This window comes from Callithrix jacchus, chromosome 5 (assembly GCF_049354715.1).
Source record: "Callithrix jacchus isolate 240 chromosome 5, calJac240_pri, whole genome shotgun sequence".
Taxonomy (NCBI): domain Eukaryota; kingdom Metazoa; phylum Chordata; class Mammalia; order Primates; family Cebidae; genus Callithrix; species Callithrix jacchus.
Window position 1 is genome coordinate 140,557,828 of NC_133506.1, and position 22,187 is coordinate 140,580,014.

General features: G+C 42.3%; 1 protein-coding gene and 1 non-coding gene across 6 annotated transcripts in view; one reads left to right on the forward strand and one right to left on the reverse strand.

Annotated features, from left to right (window-relative positions):
- The window catches only part of XPO4 (exportin 4), a 119,213-nt gene extending 98,953 nt beyond the window's left edge, over positions 1-20,260 (reverse strand). For 4 of the 5 annotated variants that reach the window (XR_013536143.1, XM_054256684.2, XM_078375120.1 and 1 more), the window contains exon 1: positions 20,184-20,260. Coding sequence is in view for 1 of the 5 variants with exons in the window: in XM_054256684.2 (XP_054112659.1) it covers positions 20,184-20,252 (69 nt within the window). In the remaining 4 variants the exon portion in view is untranslated. Of the gene's footprint in view, positions 1-7,407; positions 7,428-20,183 lie in introns of those variants that run through there. The other variant, XM_078375119.1, reaches the window with a different exon arrangement.
- Positions 20,261-21,604: 1,344 nt separating this feature from the next.
- Positions 21,605-21,710, forward strand: LOC118154221 (U6 spliceosomal RNA). Its single transcript, XR_004744113.1, has one exon. It is a non-coding gene; the product is annotated as a U6 spliceosomal RNA (small nuclear RNA).
- The last annotated feature ends 477 nt before the right edge of the window (positions 21,711-22,187 follow it).

Sequence of the window (22,187 nt, forward strand, 5' to 3'; positions counted from 1 at the left end):
TGAAATTTTTAAAACTCAATAGTATGTTATTTATATTTGTCTGAAGAGTATAAAAGCATGGAAGGAAGGATAAGCAGCTGCGAGGCTGCTGGAGAATGAGGACAAGGCAGGGAATGATGTCTACAGGGACTCAAAGGGGGCTTCAATTGTATCTGTGATATTTATGTATTTTTAAAAGACTATATGCGAAACATCAATTTGAACATTTGCTAATCTAGGAGGTAGGCACATGAACATAATTTTTATTACTCTATGCATTTTTCTATCCGTTTAAAACCTTGCATTTCCTTAAATAAGTGGGCCTTCCATTCCCAATGGTACAGCTGATCTTAAACAACTCTTCTGCTAAAATAAAATAAATGGTGGACAAAATTTTTTTAAAAATTTAAATGCATAACTGAGCTTAAAAGAAATTAAGGAATCATCAAAAGCTAAAATAGAAGCAAAAGCAGAGATCCAAAGATAAATGCAAACACTCATGTGTTTACCCTGGAGACACGTGCCAATCTCCAGTGACCTTGAAGTTCCATTTTGACAGCTACCTAGGGTAAAGAAGACAGGAGATTACAGCCAGGGCCCATCTCAGGTAGGGATCTAACATATCCCTCCATATAAAGCTGGGATCCTCAGCGCAAAGGTAAACTATTTAAAAAATAAACAAAACAAACCAGGAAGGAGGGGGGCCAAGAAAGAGAAAAAGAAGGGAGAAGGGAGGGAAGAATTAACCTGCCAGTTTGGACCTTGACAGCAGATGGAAGAGGCTAATTACTTCAAACAATGAACAACCCCAAGCAGGCCCACAACAGGTCTCTTGCCCATCACAACAGGACCCATGTGGTCCAAAAAACTTTTAGGCAATAAAATTAAAGTGGTCCTGTGTTTATGTACCTAGGCACTTGGAGGAGTCCAGGCTTCAGAGCTTTTCATAAACATTTCAAGAGTTAATATACATAAATTTCACTAAACACAAGAGGAAATAAGCCACTACAAGTTTACAGAAAACAAACTGAAGGATCAGAGAATCAGACCAACAAAACTCACAGGTATTGGAAATATAAGAAACAGAATATAAAATATTTAAAAGAACTAAAAATGTAAAAAGGAGACTCTACCAAAATTAAAAACTTTTGTATATCAAATGACACTATCAAAAGAATGAAAAGGCAATCCACAGAATGGGAGAAAATACTATAAATCATTTACTTATCTGATAGAAGGTTGGTATCTGTAATCTATGAAGAACTCCTACAACTCAAAAACAAAAAACCATTAACCAGATTAAAAAATAAAAAAGGCCAGGCACAGTGGCTCACACTTAAAATCTCAACACTTTGGGAGGCTGAGGCAGGCAGATCACCTAAGGTGGGGAGTTTGAGACCAGCCTGAGCAACATGGAGAAACCCCGTCTCTATTAAAAATACAAAATTTGGGCCAGGCGTGGTGGTGGCTCATGCCTGTAATCCCAGCACTTTGGGAGGCCGAGGCAGGCAGATCACAAGGTGAAGAGATCACCTTGTGACCATCGTGGCCAACATGGTGAAACCCCGTCTCTACTAAAAATACAAAAATTAGTTGGGCATGGTGGCACGTGCCTAGTCCCAGCTACTCAAGAGGCTGAGGCAGGGGAATCACTTGAACGCAGGAGGCAGAGGTTGCAGCGAGCGGAGATCGTGCCACTGCACTCCAGCCTGGCAACAAAGCGAGACTCTGTGTAAAAGAAAAATAAATAAATAAATACAAAATTAGATGGGCATGGTGGCACATCCCTATAATCCCAGCTACTCAGGAGGCTGAGGCAGGAGAATCAGGGAAGTGAGGTTGTGGCGAGCCAAGATTGTGCCATCGCACTCCAGCCTGGGCAACAAGAGGGAAACTCCAGTTCAAAAAAAAAAAAAATTAAAGACAAAAAAATACAAAAAGGAGGTTAACAGACATTTCTCCAAAGAAGATATACAAATAGCCAAGCACATGAAAAGATGCCCAACATACCAAATCATTAGGAAAACCTGAATCAAAACAGCAAGATACCACCTCACATCCATGAGAACAGACATATCAGAAAATAACAAGTGTTGGTGAGGTTGTGGAGAAACTGGAACTTCTGTACACTGCTGGTGGGAATGGAGAAATGGTACAGCCAAACAAAAAACGGAACAGCCACTAGGGAAGATAGTATGGCAGCTTCTCAAAAAAATCGAACATAAAATTATCACATAAGCCAGTAATTCTACTTCCAGCTATACATCCAAAAGAACTAAAAGCAAGGGTTTAAATAGACTGAACCAAGGTTCATTAATAAATGAATGGATAAACAAAACATGGCATATTCACATAATGGAATATTATTCAGAAATAAAAAGGAATGAAGTGATAGCAGACAGTGGTAATCCCGGCATTTTGGGAGGCTGAGGCGGGTGGATTGCTTAAATTCCGGGGTTCCAGACCAGCCTGGGAAACATGGCAAAACCTCATCTCTACAAAAACTAGCCGGGCCTGGTGGCTTGCACCTGTAGTCCCAGCTACTGGGCAGGCTGAAGTGGGAAGTTCGCTTGAGCCTGGGAGGTGAAGACTACAAGAAGCCATGATTGCACCACTGCACTCCAGCCTGTGTGACAGAGCAAGACCCTGCCTCAAAACAACAACAACAAAGGAATGAAGTCCTGAGATATATTACAACATGGATGAACTTTGAAAATATTATGCCAAGTAAGATAACCCAGACAAAAAAGCACAAATACTGTATGATCCCTCTTATATGAGGCAACTAAAATAGTCAAATTCATAGAAAGTAAAATCATGGTTACCAGGGATTGGAGGGAGGAAGAAATGAGACGTTGCTGTTTAATGGGAATATAGTTCCAGTTTGGGATAATGAAAAAGTTCTGGAGATAGTGATAAATTTTGGTGATGATTACACAACAATATGAATGGTAAATTTTATGTTGAATTTTACAATAATTTTTGTTAAAAAGGAGCAAGATATCACAAGAAAACTTCTATGAGCAATACAATAAAAGAAATATCTGTATCAATAGACTTATGTTTGATTTGGATGGTAATTACAGGGGTACACACAGTCACATACCATCACCAAACTGTACAACTGAGATTTGTGAATTTTATTGTATGTTAATATACTTCAATAAAATATACATTAAAAACTCACTAGGCAGATTAAAAGGCAGATTAGACACACTGAAAAGAAAATTGGGTGCTGGGTATGGTAGCTCATACCTGTAATCCCAGCACTTTGGGAAGCTGAGGAGGCCAGATCACCTGAGGTCAGGAGTCCAAGACAAGCCTGGCCAACATGGTGAAACTCTGTTGCTACTAAATACAAAAAAAAAAAATTAGCCGAGCATGGTGGCAGGCACCTGCAATCCCAGCTACTTGGGAGGCTGAGGCAGGATTATTGCTCGAACCCGGGAGGCAGAGGTTGCAGTGAGCCAAAATCGTGCCACTGCACTTCAGCCTGGGTGACAGAGGGAGACTCCGTCTCAAAAACAAACAAACAAACAAAAAACCAAAAAGACAGAACTACCAACAAATCCACTAGAGTGGAAGATTCACATGTAACTTTCAGTAACTGTTAGGTTAGGAAGACAAAAAAATCTAATGAGTTTGATTTATTACCATAAACACATTGCACCTTTAAGTGGATATCACATTCCTTTCAAACGCTTTCTGAACAAAAACTGACAAAACTCTAGGCTGTAGGCATATCCAAACAAATTTTAAATAACCGGTATGTACATGACATATTCTCTGACCAAAAGTGATTAAGTAAAAAAGTTGATTTAACATAACAATAACAAAAACTAGAAAAATTCGGGATGAAAAAAAAGATATCACAATGGAAATCAGAAAATGCACAGGCCAGGCTGGGCACAGTGGCTCACACCCATAATCCCAACACTTTGGGAGGCTGAGGCAGGAGTTGGAGGTCAGGAGTGGGAGACCATCCTGACCAACATGGTGAAACCCCGTATCTACTAAAAATACAAAAATTAGCCAGGCATGGTGGTGAGTACTGGCAATCCAAGCTACTCAGGAGGTTGAGGCAGGAGAATCACTTGAACCTGGGAGGTGGGGGGGGTGGTGGCAGTGAGCCGAGAATGATCGCAGCTGGAGCTACTGCACTCTAGCCTGGGCAACAGAGCAAGACTTTGACTCAAAAAAACAAAAACAAAAACAAAGTATAGGCTAGGTGCAGTGGCTCACACCTGTAATCCCAGCACTTTGGGAGGCTGAGGTGGGTGGATCACCTGAGTTTGGGAGTTCAAGACCAGCCTGGCCAACATGGTAAAACCTTGTCTCTACTAAAAATACAAAAAATAAGCTGGAGTGGTGGCTCATGCCTGTAGTCCCAGCTACGAGAGGCTGAGGCTGGAGAATCACTTGAACTCAAGATAAGGAGGGTGCAGTGAACCACTGCAGAAACTGAGTCACTGCACTCCAGCCTGGGCAACAAAGCAAGACTCTGTCTCAGAAAAAAAACATCCCTATAGTTTACAAATATAGTACTAGAGAAAAATTAGCCTTAAATGCTTACATAAAAATGAATGCAAAACAAAGGAACTAAGCAGCCAAACTAAGAACTCAGAAAGCAGAAACTACCCAAAGAAAAGAGAATGAAGGAAATAATACAGACCAAGAAGAAATTGTTGAAAAAAAGCCAAAAGTTGTTTACTTGGAATAACTAATAAAATTGGAGAGGAAATATACAAATATCTAAACAAGCAAGAATTAAATGAAAAAGCAACTATAGATGCCTCAGAAAATAAAAAGACATTGAAAGGATAACAACCAAATTTATAGTGATAAATACAGCAACTCCAATCCTATACGGATTTCTTCAAGAGACTACAAAAGAATGAACACTCTTCACAACATTTTAGGAGCCTAGCATATCATTATATAATGCTAATACCAAAACCAGATGAGGACAGTTGAGGAAAAATTTATAGGTCAATCCTATTCAGGAACACAGAAGAAGAAATCTTAAGATATTTCACAGAAGGAGGTGATGGATATGTTAACTTGACTTAATTATTCCATGTTGTGTGTGTGTGTGTGTGTGTTACATTGTACCCTGCAAACATATACAATTAGGAGTCAATTAAAAATATTAATAATAAAGATATTTCATAAACCAAATTAAAGATAATATACACTGTGACCAAGTTAGGTATCCCAGAAATGCAAAACTAGGTTAACATTAGAAAATAGGTAGGGGGAGGTGGGAGGGATAGCCTGGGGAGAAATGCCAAATGTGGGTGAAGGGGAGAAAGCAAACAAAACACACTGCCATGTGTGTACCTATGCAACTGTATTGCATGCTCTGCACATGAACCCCAAAACCTAACATGTAATAAAAAAATAAAAATAAAAAAAATTAAAAAAAAAAAAGAATATTAACTAGAAAAAAAAAAAGAAAATAAAATAAATAAGGCCAGGCATAGCTGCTCATGCCTAAAATCCCAACACTTTGAGAGGCCAAGGCTGGTGAATCACCTGAGCTCAGGCATTCGAGATCAGCCTGGGCAACATGGCAATACCTCAGCTCCACCAAAAATAAAAAAAGGTTAGCCAGGCATGGTGGGAGGCTAAGGTGGGAGAATCACTTGAACACAGGAGGCAGAGGTTGCAGTGAGCCAAGATTACGCCACTGTACTCCAGCCTGGGTGACAGAGTAAGATCCTGTCACACACAAAAATATAAAATAAAAATAATATCTCACTACATTAACATATTAAAGGAAAGATACCATGTTATTATTTTTAAAATGCAGAAACAAGTTAAATAAATTAAGATCCTTAACTAAACTTTTGGCAAAGTAGGAACAGGCGGAAGTGTCTCTAACCTGACGAGAAAACAATTTACAAAAAGCTTATACCAAACATTATACTAATGTCAGTACAATACAGGCGCTCCCTTAACTGTCAGTATAACATGATCTACTGGACTCAAATCTTTTTAATTTTTAGAGTTGTTAGCGTTTTCTTTCTTTCTTTTTTTCTTTTTGGTAGTTCTCTCTGTAATACTTGATATTTCATGGCTTTTCTTTTTTCTCAGAAGTATTCCAAAAAATAAAGAGAAAATTTACTTTTTTTTTTTTTTTTTTTTTTGGGGGGGATAGTCTTGCTCTTTCTCCCAGGCTGGAGTGCAGTGGTGTGATCTCGGCTCACTGCAACCTGCGCCTCCTGGGTTCAAGCAATGCCGTCTTCACCTCGCAAGTACAGGTGCCCACCACCACACCCAGCTAATTTTTTGTATTTTCAGTAGAGACAGTGTTTTACCATGTTGGTCAGGCTGGCTTTGAACTCCTGGCCTCATGTGATCTGCCTGCCTTGGCCTCCCCAAGTGCTGGGATTACAGGCCTGAGTCACCACACCTGACCTACTTTTTAAAAATAAACCTCATTCAGCTTGAGAAACTACTTTATGGGACCATTGAACCCATTTATAAATTTAATATATACAACAGGGTCTTAGCGATCTTATTTTTTCTAAATCTTGAAATACTTTGCTATTTCATCATTTTGGAATTGTTTCATCAGAACTCACCAATTAGTCCCAATTTTCCCTACACTAAGAAAAGACTAGCCTGGGTGCAGTGACTCACACCTGTAATCCCAACACTTTGGGAGGCCAAGGTGGGCAGATCACTTGAGGTCAGGAGTTCAAGGCCAGCCTGCCCAACATAGTAAAACCTCATCTCTACTAAAAATACAAAAATAGCCAGGTGTGCTGGTATACGTACACGCCTGTAGTTCTAGTTATCCAGGAGGCGGAGGCAAGAGAATTGCTGGAATCCCAGAGGTGGAGGCTGTAGTGAGCCGAGATGGTACCACTTCACTACAGCCTGGGTGACAAAGCAAGACTCCGTCTCAAAAAAGAGAGAAAAGGGGGAAAAAAAAAAAAAGATGCTGGGTTCGGTGGCTCACACCTGCAATCCCAGCACTTTGGGAGGCCTAGGTGGGTGAATCATTTGAGGTCAGGAGTTTGAGACCAGCCTGGCCAACATGGAAAAACCTCCTTCTCGACTGAAAATACAAAAATCAGCTGGGCCTGGTGTCACGTACCTGTAATCCCAGCTACTCAGGAGGCTGAGGCAGGAGAATCACTTGAACCCGGGAGGTGGAGGTTGCAGTGACCCGAGATTGTGCCATTGCACTCCAGCCTGGGCAACAAGAGCTAAACTCCATCTTGAAAAAATATAGAAAAAAAAAAAAAAAAAAAAGAAAGAACTAAAATAATAAGAAAATGGAAGAATGATGAAGTGATCTAGAAAGGAGAAGCGAGAAGCAATAACTAAGTCAGTCAACGCTATTACATTACCCTCAATTTTTTTTACTACATTGCCCTAAGACTATAGCATGATCTTTTGAGAAAGTATAAAAGAAACCTGGTGGGGGTTTTAGTTTGGGGTTTTGAGACAGGGTCTTGCTGTATCGTCCAGGCTGGAGTGCAGTGTTGTGATCGTAGCTCACTGCAACTTTGACATCCCAGGCTCAATGGATGCTGCCACCTCAGCTTCCTGGGTAGCTGAGACTACAGGTGCGCACCTGCATGTAAGGATAATTTTTAAAAATTTTTTGTAGAGATACTGTTTTCACCATGTTGCCCACGATAGTCTCAAACTCCTGGGCTCAAGTGATCTGCTTGCCTCAGCCTCTCAAAGTACTGCAATTAAAATCATGAGCCATTGCGCCTGGCCTGGTAGTCTTTTTTGAAAGGTTTCATTGAATACTGTTGAGAATTAGAAAATTTTCATTTCCCAACCATAATGACAAAGAGAAGAAAACTGACAAAAGACATTTCACATTCACAATTTTAAGATAAATCAGAAGATGAAGGCAAAAAGACACTTTTTTTTTTTTGAGATGGAGTTTCGCTCTCGCTGCCCAGGCTGGAGTGCAATGGCGCTATCTCGGCTCACTGCAACCTCTGCCTCCCAGGTTCAAGCGATTCTCCTGCCTCAGCCTCCCAAGTACCTGGGATCACAGGTACTCAGGGGGCTGAGGCTGAAGGGTTGCTTGAGCCCAGGGGGCAGAGGTTGCCATGAGCCAAGATTGTGACACTGCACTCCAGCCTGGGCAACAGAGTGAGACCCTGTCTCAAAAAAAACAAAAAAACAGAAAAACAGAAGGCAGGAGTCGTGGCTCATGCCTGTAATCCCAGCACTTGGGAAGCCAAGGAGGGCGGATCACCTGAGGTTGGGAATTCAAGGCCAGCCTGACCAACATAGAAAAACCCCCGTCTCTACTAAAAATACAAAATTAGCCAGGCATGGTGGCACATGCCTGTAATCCCACCTAGTCAGGAGGCAGAGGCAGAACTGCTTGAACCTGGGAGGCAGAGGTTGTGGTGAGCTGAGATCGCACCACTGCACTCCAGCCTGGGCAACAAGAGCAAAACTCCATCTCAAAAAAAAAAAACAAAAAACAAAAATATCAGCCACACTCTAGACTTGTGGTGTCATAGACAGTAGCCACTACCACAGTGGCTCCCTTACACTAGCCATTACAAGTGCTCAAGACACAGGTGGTTAGTGGCTACCATATTGGAGAGAACAGGTTAAGAACACTTCCATCAGCACAGAAAGTTCTAACTGCTAGCACTACTCTAGAAGAAATCTAATTAACTCATATATTTATCAAGTGCTTACTATACAGTTATCTTGATTTGATGCCATGTTATTTGATACATTAAAGTACAAAATAGCACCTAACATTTACAAAGCACTTACTATACCCTAGGAACTATACTAAACACTTTTCTTTCAATATATGTTAAATTATTTTATCTTTGCACTAACCCCCCTGAGGAGTTATTATTTCTCTATTTTTTTTTTTAAGACAGGGTCTTGGGACAGGCACGGTGGCTCACACCTGTAATCCTATCACTTTGGGAGGCCAAAGCAGGCCAACTGCCTGAGCTCAGGAGTTTAAAACCAGCCTGGGCAACATGGTGAAACCCAATCTCTACTAAAATACAAAAAAATGAGCTGGGCATGGCAGCATATACCTGTAGTCCCAGCTACTTGGGAGGATGAGGCAGGAGAATTGCTTGAACCAGGCAAGGGGAGGTTGCAGTGAGCTGAGATCGCACCACTGCACTCCAGCCTAGGTGACAGTGCAAGAGTCCATCTCCAAAAACAAAAAAAGATGGGGTCTTGCTATGTTGCCCAGGCTGGACTTGAACTCCTGGACTCAAGCAATTCTCCTGCCTCAGCCTCTAAAGTAGGTGGAGCTACAGACAAGATTTTTCACACTGCTGCCAAATATCAAAACCACAAATCTGACAAGTTTTATACTGTGTGAATTCAAGTTACTTATCACAGCAAATAAGACTTTAAGATAACCCAGCCTCTATTTCCCTAGTCTCATTTCACACTACTCCCTTCCTCATTTATTCTTTTTTTTCATTCAACGAATATTACTGAGCAACAAGGTGCCAAGCCCTGTACTAGATACATATCACCAAGGAAGAGCAAACAGGGTCCCTGAACAAATATACATTAAAGTCCAGCAAGAGAGACCAACATTCATTAACCAATCACACAAATAAGGTGTAATAAAAGAACTACCAAGAATTTGAGACCAGCCTGGGCAACATAGCAAGATGTCATCTCTACAAAAACACTGTAACATAGCCAGGTGTGGTGGTGAGCACCTGTGGTCCCACCTACTTGGGAGGCTGAGGGGAAGGACAGCTTCAGCCCAGGAGCCTGAAGCTGCAGTGAGTCAAGACTGTACTACTGTATTCCAGCTGGGTTACAGAGAATGATGACCCCAACTCCGAAAAATGAAAAATAAAAAATATATAAATAAAAGAACTACATCATTATCTGAGTATATAGGAATGGTGAATCTCACCTTTCAGGCAGGCTAAGGAAGGCTTCCCGAGAAACTGACTACTGAGAGACCTGAAGCGTGAGGTGACAATGAAGAAAAGCATTCCAGGCAGAAGGACTAGTACATGAGAGGCCCTGTGACAGGACACAGGACACAAGTGGGAAGGACTGAAAGAAAGCTAGTGTGACTGATGCAGAGAAAAAGCAACTGGAAAAGAGTGGAAAGAAGCTGGAGGCTGAGCAAGGTGGCTCACACCTGTAATCCCAGCATTCTAGGAGGCCGGGGTGAGTAGTTCATAGTCAGTAGTTCAAGACCAGCCTAGCCAAGATGGTGAAACCCATCTCTACTGAAAATACAAAATTTAGCCATCTGTGGTGGCAGAAGCCTATAATCCCAGCTACTCGGGAGGCTGAGATAGAGAATTGCTTGAACCCGGGAGGTAGAGGTTGTAGTGAGCTGAGACTGCGTCACTGCACTCCAGCCTGGGTGATAGACTCCATCTCAAAAAAAAAAAGAAGAAGCTGGAAAGGCAATTTACTTAACCAAAGCCTCACAAGGTGAATGCTTTATATTTTATAACACTTACTGGCACTTTTCCCCTGCTTTTTGTGAACAAGAGGCCTCACATTTTCATTTTCACTGGGCCCTGCAAATTATGTAGGTAGCCCTGACTAGACAACAAAGAGATGGGACAGAAACAGTCCCATATAAGGTTGGGATATAAGGCAGGGGCTATCCACTCACTAGCTCACCCTTCAGACCTACTAAGAAGGACAAAAAAGATGAGGATACGGAAGGAAACATGGCTTCCTAAGTCAGAACCTTCATAGGTAAGGCAAAGGAATATGCAGTTTTCAAAATCACCCTAAGATTGGTTATGCATGTTCTAAACTCTAAAAAAACCCTACTCTAAAATATTGTCACTTTACAATGGATCTAATTTTTCCCCAATTACAAACAGAGTGAATCTCTATCTCTTTTCCAGAATAAAGTTTATTAGTTTTCTATTAGCTCTTTCTCACTCAAAAGACATTTTTCCTTTTATTTGTTAACAAGGTTATATTATACTTAGTTAGCAGTGATTAAACAAGTCTGTGGAAATGGAATGCCCTGCATTTGCATTTGTAAGTCTATAAATGCAAAACCACAACTCTTGTCTTAACTCAGTCTGAACCACGATACAGCTTTGAACTTTCTTCAACATAAAAATAATTATAGGGCATTTAAGAAAGTAGATTTTAAAAGCAGATTTTTTTTTTTTTTTTGGCCAGGCATGAGGGCTCACGTCTATAATCTCAGCACTCTGTGAGGCCAAGCCGGATAGATCACCTGACGGTAAGGAGTTCGAGACCAGCCTGGCCAACATGGTAAAACATCGTCTCTACTAAAATACAAAAAATTAGCCAGGCGTGATGGTGGGTGCCTGTAATCCCAGCTAATGAGGAGGCTAAGGCAGGAGAATCACTTGAACCCAGGAGGCAGAGGTTACAGTGAGCCAAGACTGCGCCATTGCACTCCAGCCTGGGCAACAAGAGCGAAACTTCATCTCCAAAAAAAAAAAGTAGATTTTTTTAAAAACACACACAACATTCAGGATAGGTGTGACATCTCACACCTGGTCAGGAGTTAGAGACCAGCCTGGTCAACATGGTAAAATACTGCCTCTACTAAAAATACAAAAATTAGCCAGGAGTGGTGGTGTTTACCTGTGGTCCCAGCTACTCTAGAGGCTGAGACAACATAATGGCTCGAACCCAGGAGGCAGGGGTTGCAGTGAGCCGAAATCAAACCACTGCACTCCAGCCTGGGCAACAGAGTGAGACTCCATCCCAAATAAAATAAAATAAAAACACATGCAACATTCAAATTTATTAAAATGGAGTATTAATTTATGGTCCAATATTTTTATACTGTAAAAAATTCAAACTCTATTAAGCACTCCTTCCATTTGCAATCTCATTGCCTATGTAGCCATTCTTAGAAGTTTAGTATAGGCTGGGCACAGTGGCTCACACCTGTAATCCCAGCACTTTGGAATGTCGAGGTTGGCAGATCACCTGGGATCAGGAGTTTGAAACCAGCCTGGCCAACACATGGTGAAACCCCGTCTCTACTAGAAATACAGAAATTACCTGCGTGCGTTAGCGCGTGCCTATAATCCCAGCTACTCAGGAGACTGAGGCAGGAGAATCACTTGAATCTGGGAGGCGGACGTTGCAGTAAGCCGAGATTGTGCCCAGAAAATAAAAGTTGGTACATCAAGTCCCCAAACTCCCATAGACTTCCAGATATATATACATATACATATATATATATATATATATATATTTTTTTTTTTTTTTTTCCTTTTTTTCCACCACAACCTCCAAATCCCAGGTTCAAGCTATTCCCCTGCTTCAGCCTCCTGAGTAGCTGGGACTTTAGGCACATGCCAACACACCTGGCTAATTTTTGTTATTTTGGTAGAGACAGGGTTTCACCATGTTGGCCAGGACGGTCTCGATCTCCTGATCTTGTAATCTGCCAGCCTTGGCCTCCCAAAGTGCTGGGATTACAGGCATGAGCCACCGTGCCTGGCCTATTTTCTAATCAATTAATTTTTCTTCCACCTCAAAAAAGGGTGAGGAGAAAAGAGAGATTTTGATTGACATTATATTCAATTTACAGATAAATGAGGGAGGAATTGCCACCTTAAACGGGTTGGCCTTTCAGACCAAGAACCATAGACTTCATTTAATTCAAATCTTTTATATTCTGCAAATACGCTGTGTCATGTTCTTCATAAAAGTGGCACATGTTTCTTATCAGTGCCCCATAATTTATTTCTACAGTTTTTCCTTCTAATAGAATGGGATCTTTTTTCTAATTTTAAGCGGCTCACTGTTGGCATAAAGGAAATCTTGCAATTGGTTTATTTATCTTATATATGGTCATCTTTCCAAACAATTAGTGGTTCCAACAATTCTTTAGTTATTTTGCTTAAATGTTTTCTCAGGAATGTCATATCCCCTGCAAATAATCCTTTTTTGGCTTTGTTTTCCAATATCTGCACTTACTCCCTTTTTTTATATTATTGTATCAGCTAGACCCTCCAGAAGGTGTTAAATAAGTTATATTAGGACTCCCTGTTTTACTTCCAGGGATATCATCATTTAATACATGGTTTCAAATAACTATTTGCTTTCATATTAAGAATTCCCTTCAACTCCTAGTTTATCCAATATTTTTAATCATAAAATGCTGTTAACTGCCTTTTAGGTATCTATGAATGATTTCAAATGTCTTTTCACATTTCTTCTCTGGATCACTGGCTATGTTCCAATTAGTTTGACAAGAGTCCAACTGCAAATACACATATAATTTAATTTGAAATATACAGTTCCCATTAACTAGTTTTTTTTTGAGAAAAAGAATTTTGTTAGTGCCGGTTTTCTACTATCTAGTGCCACCGCAGGTACTAAAAGACAGGGATAAGGCTGGGCACAGTGGCTCATGCCTGTAATCTCAGCACTTTTGGACGCTGAGGCGGGTGGATCACAAGTTCAGGAGATCAAGACCAGCCTGGCCAAGACAGTGAAACCTCGTCTCTACTAAAAATACAAAAATTAGCTAGGCGTGGTGGCATGTGCCTGTAGTCCCAGCTACTTGGGAGGCTGAAGCAGGAGAATCACTTGAACCCAGGAGGCGGAGGATGCAGTGAGCCGAGATTGCACCATTGCACTCCAGCCTGGGTGACAGAGCAAGGCTCCGTCTCAAAAAATAAATAAATAAAAAGACAGGGTTGAAATAACCAAAACTGTATACTCACTATAATACATCTTTTAAATAAGAAAAGTTGATTCAATCAATTAAAATTTTCATTTTTATGACATGTAAACTGTGGTTACAAAAAAATAAAAGCAGTGTACTTTATACATTGAAGGGCTCAGGAAATCTCTACTATATAAATCTCAAATATTCCTCAAACTCACTGTATTTGCCCAAACTATATTTTCTCAAACTATTTTCCCCAAAATATCTCTCTAACTTCGGATATCGCTTATCATGATCCAGCTTAAGGGTAACCTATTCCAAGAAGCCCTTTCTCAGTCCCCATCTCAGTCTGAGATAGATGTTTGTACCTACTTCTTTTACAACATTACCAACCAACAATTGCTAATATTTTTGCCTCTCTCCATTAAACTACATACTCCTTAAATAGAAGGTGCTTTTTCTGTCTCCTCAGCATATACAGCATAGTGTCTTACATGCTGCGTTTCTATATGCTGAAGAAATGTTCTAAAACAAATCAATGGCCAGAGATTGGATTCCAGATCCAAACTAGCTATACAACAACAGGCAAATCATTTACCATCTCTGAATATCAGGCTTTCTCATGTATTTATTTATTTTATTTATTTTTTTGAGACAGAGACTTGCTCTGTAGCCCAGGCTGGGGTGCGATGGCACAATCTCAGCTCACTGCAACCTCTACCTCCTGGGTACAAGTGATTCTCTAGCCTCAGCCTCTCAAGTAGCTGGAATTACATTACAGGCAAGTGACATCACACCCAGCTAACTTTTCTATTTTTAGTAGAGACATGGTTTCACCATGTTGGCCAAGCTGGTCAACTCCTGACCTCCAGTGATCCACCTGGCTTGGCCTCCCAAAGTGCTAGGATTACAGATGTGAGCCACTACAACCGGCCAGGTTTTCTCATTTATAAGGTTTAGGAGTATCTCATCCTATTTACTTCAAAACTGATGAGAATCAAGTAAGACAAGAATTTTTGTACAGGACTACAGATGTGCAAGTATTTTCGAAGATATTAACCAAATTCCACTACAATAAAATCTATGAAAACCAGTCATGAATCTCACTTATTAAAGTTGTATTTACACTTACTAAATCCATCCTGGTTTAAAAACAAACATATGGGCTGGGCACAGTGGCTCATGCCTGTAATCCCAGCATTTTGGGAGGCCAAGATGGGCGAATAACCTGAGGTCAGGAGTTCAAGACCAGCCTGACCAACATGGTGAAACCCCACCACTACTAAAAATACAAAAATTAGCTGGGTATGGTGTTAGGCACCTGCAATCCCAGCTACTCAGGAGGCTGAGGCAGGAGAATTGCTTGAACCCGGGAGATGGAGGTTGCGCTGAGCCGAGATCGCCCCACTGTACCCCAGCCTGGGCGACAGAGCAAGACTGTATCTCAAAAGAAAAAAAACAAAATATGAAAATTACTTTTCTATAATGTATCAGTTAATATATGTGCTCTGCAGTATCTTATATTATCGCTGCACACAATCACTATCACTAAGGACAATCCAAAACAACCTAATGAAGCCAGGGCAACAAAACCAAGAATATTCAAGATAATAAAGCACTCTTTGGACCACAAATGAATGTGGCATCAATACTATGTGAACACTAAACTTTTAATAATGTTATCTCTAAAATCAAAACCCCTCCTACATTTAGTATACAGGAAGATGTGTACAGGTTATATACAATTACCATACCATTTCATATAAGGAACTCAGCCAGGCACAGTAGCTTATGTCTATAATCTCAGCACTTCAGGAGGCCAAGGCAAGAGTATCACTTGAGTTTAAGACCAGCCTGGGCAACATAGTGATTTCCTCTCTCTACAAAAAAATATTTTTTAAAAATTAGCCATTCAAGGCTGCAGTGAGCTATGATCATGTCACTACACTCCAGCTTGGTCAACAGAGACCTTGTCTCAAAAACGTAAGTATCAATCCACAGTTAGTGTTCATGGGTGGAGGCAGCTCCTGGAACTAATGTCTCATGGATACCGAGGGATGATTGTACTACTTTACTTGGCAGTTTATCCAATAAACGAAATGGATTGAATATAGATATAACATATTTAGACATTTTCCATCAAGTAATAAAATGTAACATTTATAGTATACGTTGACAGAGAAGCAACATGGTTGAGCATAAGCAATTAAAAAAAAAGTAGGCCGGGCGCAGTGGCTCACGCCTATAATCCCAGCATCACGAGGTCAAGAGATCGAGATCATCCAGGTCAACAAGGTGAAACCCCGTCTCTATAAAAATACAAAATTTAGCTGGGCATGGTGGCGCGCGCCTGTAGTCCCAGCTACTCGGGAGGCTGAGGCAGGAGAATTGCTTGAACCCAGAAGGCGGAGGTTGTAGTGAGCCGAGATCATGCCATTGCACTCCAGCCTGCACTCCAGCCTGGGTAACAACAGCGAAACTCCATCTCAAAAAAAAAAAAAAAAAAAAGTAAAAGTAAATGTTCTGAAAGGGGAGTCTGGTGATCTTGGCCTGGATCCCTTACATCATTAATTTGCTCTGTGACCTACCTTGGGCAAGTCACTTCTACCTCTTTGAACCTGAGTTTCCCCATCTGTAGAATGGAAGGGAGAATGCTTAAACTCAGTTTATTTTTCAGGGACTCTAGTCTCTCAGAGATGCTGATAAAAGCTGCAGACCCTATTAATAAAAATGTATGTTTACATCAAAAATTTGTTACAGTTTCCTTCTGATACTCATCCTAGACTTCCTAAGACCTCTGTACTAAAACATCTCTTAAGATTGTTCTGTGTTCAGAACATGGTGAGGCAAAAAGAAAAAAGAATAAAAATTTAAAAATTAAAAAAAAGATTGTTCTGTGTACTAATATTCTGTGTTGATTTCCATAAAAGAACTATATGAGCTACCTAATGAAAAATTAAGCAAGCTGGGCGCAGTGGCTCATGCCTGTATTCCCAGCACTTTGGGAGGCTGAGGCAGGTGGATAACCTGAGGTTGGAAGTTTGAGGCCAGCCTGACCAACATGGAGAAACCCTGTCTCTACTAAAAATACAAAAAGTATCCGGGTGTGGTGGCACGCTTGTAATCCCAGCTACTCGGGAAACTGAGGCAGGAGAATCACTTGAACCAGGGAGGCAGAGTTTGCAGTTAGCCGAGATCGTGCCATTGCACTCCAGCCTGGGCAACAAGAGTGAAACTCTGTCTCAAAAAAAAAGAAAAGAAAAGAAAAAGAAAAAGAAAAATTAAGCAAAAATAATTACAAAATACATCACTAATTGCATTTTGAATCTCAAAGCATATTAATAGTTAAAATACAGCAATTTTCCATAAATAAGATTTATTCAGACCCACAGATGGATAAATGCTAAAATCATTGTTTAAAATACGCATTTTAATGCTAAATAATTGAAGGAGCATTAACAGCTTTAATTAGCCCAAGATTAATTAATTTACCTCCTTTCTGATCCCACTATCCCATAGCTTAAGAAAGACCAGGCCAGGCGTGGTGGCTCATGCCTGTAATCTCAACACTTTGGGAGATCAACGTGGATGGATCACCTGAGATCAGGAGTTTGAGACCAGTCTGACAAAACATGGTAAAACCCCAGCTCTACTAAATCTAAAAAATTAGCCGGGCATGGTGGTGCATGCCTGTAATCCCAGCTACTTGGGAGGCTGAGGCAGGAGAATCACTCGAACCCGGGAGGCAGAGGTTGCAGTGAGCCAAGACTGCACCACTGCACTCCAGCCTGGGCAACAAGAGCGGAACACTATCTCAAATAAATAAATAAACCACAGACTGGTAACAGACAAACCAGAGTTTGAGTCTCTACTCTACCCCTTGCTATGTAAACTAGTGAAGATTACTTAGCAACCATGTTTGAGTTCCTTAGCCTATAAAATGAAAATGAAAATAGCAGGGCAAGGTGTCTCAAGCCTGTAATCCCAGCACTTTTTGGAAGGCCGAGGCAGGCAGATCACAAGGTCAGGAGTTCGAGACCAACCTGACCAACATGGTGAAACCCTCTCTCTACTAAAAATATAAAATTAGCCGGGTGTGGTGGCACACACCTGTAGTCCCAGCTACTTGGGAGGCTGAGGCAGGAGACTCACTTGCAACCGGGAGGCGGAGGTTTCGGTGAGCCAAGATCATGAAACTGCACTCCAGCCTGGGTGACAAAGCGAGACTCTGTCTCAAAAAATAAAAGAAAATGAAAGCAATAATACCTACCTCAGTACTACCTCCAGTACTAAATAGAAAAAAAGAAAATGAAAGCAATAATACCTACCTTGGTATTACCTCCAGTAGGAGAGTTACTGGAAATAAAATATATAGTGCTTGGCATAGCACCTCGAACATAGTATGTACTCAATAAATGGTAGCTACGATTAATAATTATAATTTGGAATACAGCTTTCATATTAAGAAATAATATAACTGCTACTTTTACACATCTTTGGTACAAATTTCTGAATAGTAAAGTGGAAATTTTCAAAACATCATTTCCTTTTTTTTTTGAGATGGAGTCTCACTCTATTACCCAGACTGGAGTGCAGTGGCGTGATCTCTGCTCACTGCAACCTCCACCTCCCAGGTTCAAGCGATTCTCCTGTCTTCATCTCCACAGAAGCTGAGATTACAGGCTCCTGCCACCACACCCAACTGGTTTTTGTATTTTTAGTAGAGACGGGGCTTCACTGTGTTGGCCAGGCTGGTCTTAGACTCCAGATCTCAAGTGATTCGCCCACCTCGGCCTCCCAAACTGCTGGGATTACAGGCGTGAGCCACCTCGCCCAGCTGTAATTGTTTGTTTTTAATAACACAACATTTTTTTCAATACTCCTCTGGAAAAATAAAAAGCATTTAAACAAATTATTTATACAACATATGACAGATGGGGTAGAGTGAAAAGACACACAGCTTTAGAGCCAGACAGAACTGAGTTCAAGACCTAATTCAGCTACTTACTAATTGTGTAACCCAGGCCACTTAAACAATTTCTCAACCTTGTAAAGCTGTTGCAAGGATTAATAAAATATGTAAAGTATGTAAAGCATCAAGCCCAATATCTAGCACTCAGTAAACAGTACCTACTAATATTCTCTCACCCACCCCTTGTAGGTGATTGAAGTAGCTTTGCCAGGGAAGGGGGAAAATACTGGAAAGCACAAATACTAGTTTGTATTAAGCCGATGATGAAGGACACTGATTTTACCTGATCAATGTAAGAATTAAAGCCGTGTTTTGGGTGGCCTCCTCCTTCCAGAATCTAATAAAAACAGAGCCCCTAGCTCCTAGGAAAATTTCAGCAATTTTAGGAAACGCTCTAGGTCAGGGAATTTTAAGAATCTTGTATTAAGGGGAATACTAGCTAGTTATTTCTGCACTTAATTTGCAGAAGTGTGAAAACCTTCACTAGTCTGTTTTGTGACAAAACGTACAACTTTACAGTGAAGCAAATAAATCCTGCTTTTATAAGACCTCGATTTCAGAGGAAACAAAATACCTGACGTAAAATATCAGAACTACAAACTATGCTAGAATTAGTTCAAATATTCTTAAATGTGATGCTCAAACACCCTAACACTGAACCATAAGGAAAAAAGTCCAAAAAGGTAACAGAGCGGGATGCATACAATTCTTAGAAAGTCTGAATCAATCCAGCTATCAAATGAACCTCTCTTCCACAAACATAGACAGACACCGAAGTCATAATTTACAAAAACAAAGCTGAGCCAGCAAATACAAACACAGTTTACTGAGTAATGAATGTAGTTGATCCTTACTTCTCCTTCCTGCATGTAATACTTTTATCCTTTGACTCGGCCTTCTCAAATTCCCTGAGTAAACAACCTCATCAAACTGTTTACTGTAGTGTAAGCATGAAGTCAAAGAGTAGCATAGACTCAGTTCTCCAAATCGCGGGCGACTTAAGGAGCTTAGCACTGGACCAAGTTTTGCCCCAATGACCTTGGTCTCAAGGATTCCCCTCCCTCCCTCCTGCCGGCCCTTCCACGTGCTGCAGGCTGCAATTACTCCAGAGGTGGCTGCATGTCAGGGAAGCGCTAGAGGATCCGAATGCACAGGAAACAAGGACTGCTAACAAAACCCGGCTGTGCCATCCATTCCCTCCCGACACCAACTCCCCAGGGGTGCGCACACAGCCCCACAAATTTGCCCTACTGAAGCCCTGCGGGGATAACCCCAACTTCCTTCCCCGCGTCTTGCTCTGCGACCCAGTCTGCGGGGCAGGGTGTAAGGTGAAGAAATTCTCTTTGCTACACCACTATATTCCCACGCCTGACTGGGGTGCTGAGCAGCCAGGGGAAGGGGACAACCTCTGGAAGGAGGGGACGACTGCAGGAGGAAAGTAGGATGAAGAATCCTGCGCCACGCCACCACCTCCTCCTCCACTTCCAGACTCCCTGGAGGCCGTTGCCAATCGCCAGCCCAGTGGGCAGCAAGGCCTGGCGTGGCAGGGCCAGCCGGGGGCCCGCGAATCCCGGGGTCTGAGGGGCGCGGCGTCCTCACCATGAGAACTTTAGCCGCGTTCTCCAGCTGAGCGATCACTTCTGGGGGCCCCAGCGCCGCCGCCATCATGGTCTCTCTTCAATGACGCGCCATGCGCTGCATTCTGGGAGCGGGCGCCGGGGCCGGCCAATCGCCGCCGCGACCCCGGAGCCTCACGCGCTCCCAAGGCCGTCGCAGCCGCTGTTGACGCCGGCGTCGCGGTCTCAGCGGGTCTGGCCGGGCTGCCGGGTTCCGGGCGGCGGGGAGGGGACTAGCGTGAGTCCGGCCGCTGCGCTGGGGCGGGGGCGGCCGCAGCCGGCGCCGGGCGAGGCCCGGGCTGTCAGCCCAGAGGACTGCAGCCGCGCGCCCAGCTAGGCTCCCGGCCCCGCGCATGCGTGATGTCCGGCGCCCCGGCCCGCTCCCCACAGCCCTGGTACAACCCGCCCCGGGACCCGCAGAGCCCGGACGCCAGTACTTTCCCTAGGTTCTCAGCCCTGCGCACCGCCTCCCCTGGCTCCTTGCCCTTTCACGCTCCAGCGCCGTGCAGGATTTCCTAAACTTGGAATCGCTCTCCCCATTTTCTTCTCCCGGGAGCGCACCTCCTTTCAGAGCTTCTCGTCCCTTCTCGCCATGGGAGAACATTCCAGGATAGAACGCTTGGTTTTCTTTTTTTTTTCTGGGTTTTTGTTTCGAGACAAGGTCTCACTCCGTCGCCCAGGCTCACTGCAACGTCCGCCTCCCGGGTTCAAGCGATTTTCCTGCCTCAGCCTCCAGAGTAGCTCAGATGACAGGCCAGCACCACCATGCCCTGCCAATTTTTGTATTTTTAGTAGAGACGGGGTTTTGCCATGTTGGCCGGGCTGGACTCGAACTTCTGACCTCAGGTATCCGCCCGCCTTGGCCTCCCAAAGTGCTGGGATTGCAGGTGTGAGCCACTGCACCTGGCCGAATGCTTCATTTTCTTAGTGGAGGGCCTTCTGCAGAATTGTCCAAATGTATTTGGGCAGCGAGTCGCTGCGAGATCCTAGGAGGAAAACTCGTCTTTAGTTCTTGCCGTTTTCACTCTTGCTGGCTTACATAGGAGAGGGTGAAAGCGGGGACAGGAAAGCCTGGCCTTGACTATCTGGCTTCTCAAATGCAGAAGATCAGCTTTGTCAGGCGCTGTGGCTCACGCCTGTAATCCCAACACTTTGGGAGACTGAAGTGGATGGATCAATATGGTGAAACCTTGTCTCTACCAAAAATACAAAAAAAAAAAAAAAAAGATACATGAGCTGGGCATGGATACAAGCACCTGTAGTCCTGGCTAATCAGGAGGCTGAGGCAGGAAAGTCACTGGAATCCATTAGGCAGGGGTTGCAGTGAGCCAAGATTGTACCACTGCACTCCAGTCTGGGTGACAGAGCAAGACTCGGTCACAAAAAAAAAAAAAAAAAATAAGAGTGCTCGCTTCGGCAGCACATATACTAAAATTGGAACTATACCCAGAAGATTAGCATGGCCCCTGCACAAGGTGACACGCAAATTCGTGAAGCATTCCATATTTTTTAACTCCAGATGGATTAAAGACTTAAACATGAGACCTAACACCATAAAAACCCTAGAAGAAAACCTAGGCAAAACCATTCAGAACATGGGCGTAGGCAAGGACTTCCTGACCAAAACACCAAAAGCAATGGCAACAAAAGCCAAAATAGACAAATGGGACCTAATCAAACTCCACAGCTTCTGCACAGCAAAAGAAACAGTCATTAGAGTGAATCAGCAACCAAGAGAATGGGAAAAAATTTTTGCAATCTACCCATCTGACAAATGGGTGATATCCAGAATCTACAAAGAACTAAAACAGATTTACAAAAACAAACAAAAAAAAAAAACAAGCCCATTCAAAAGTGGACAAAGGATATGAACAGACACTTTACAAAAGAAGACATACATGAGGCCAACAAACATATGAAAAAATGCTCATCATTGCTGGTCATTAGAGAAACGCAAATTAAAACTACATTGAGATACCATCTCACG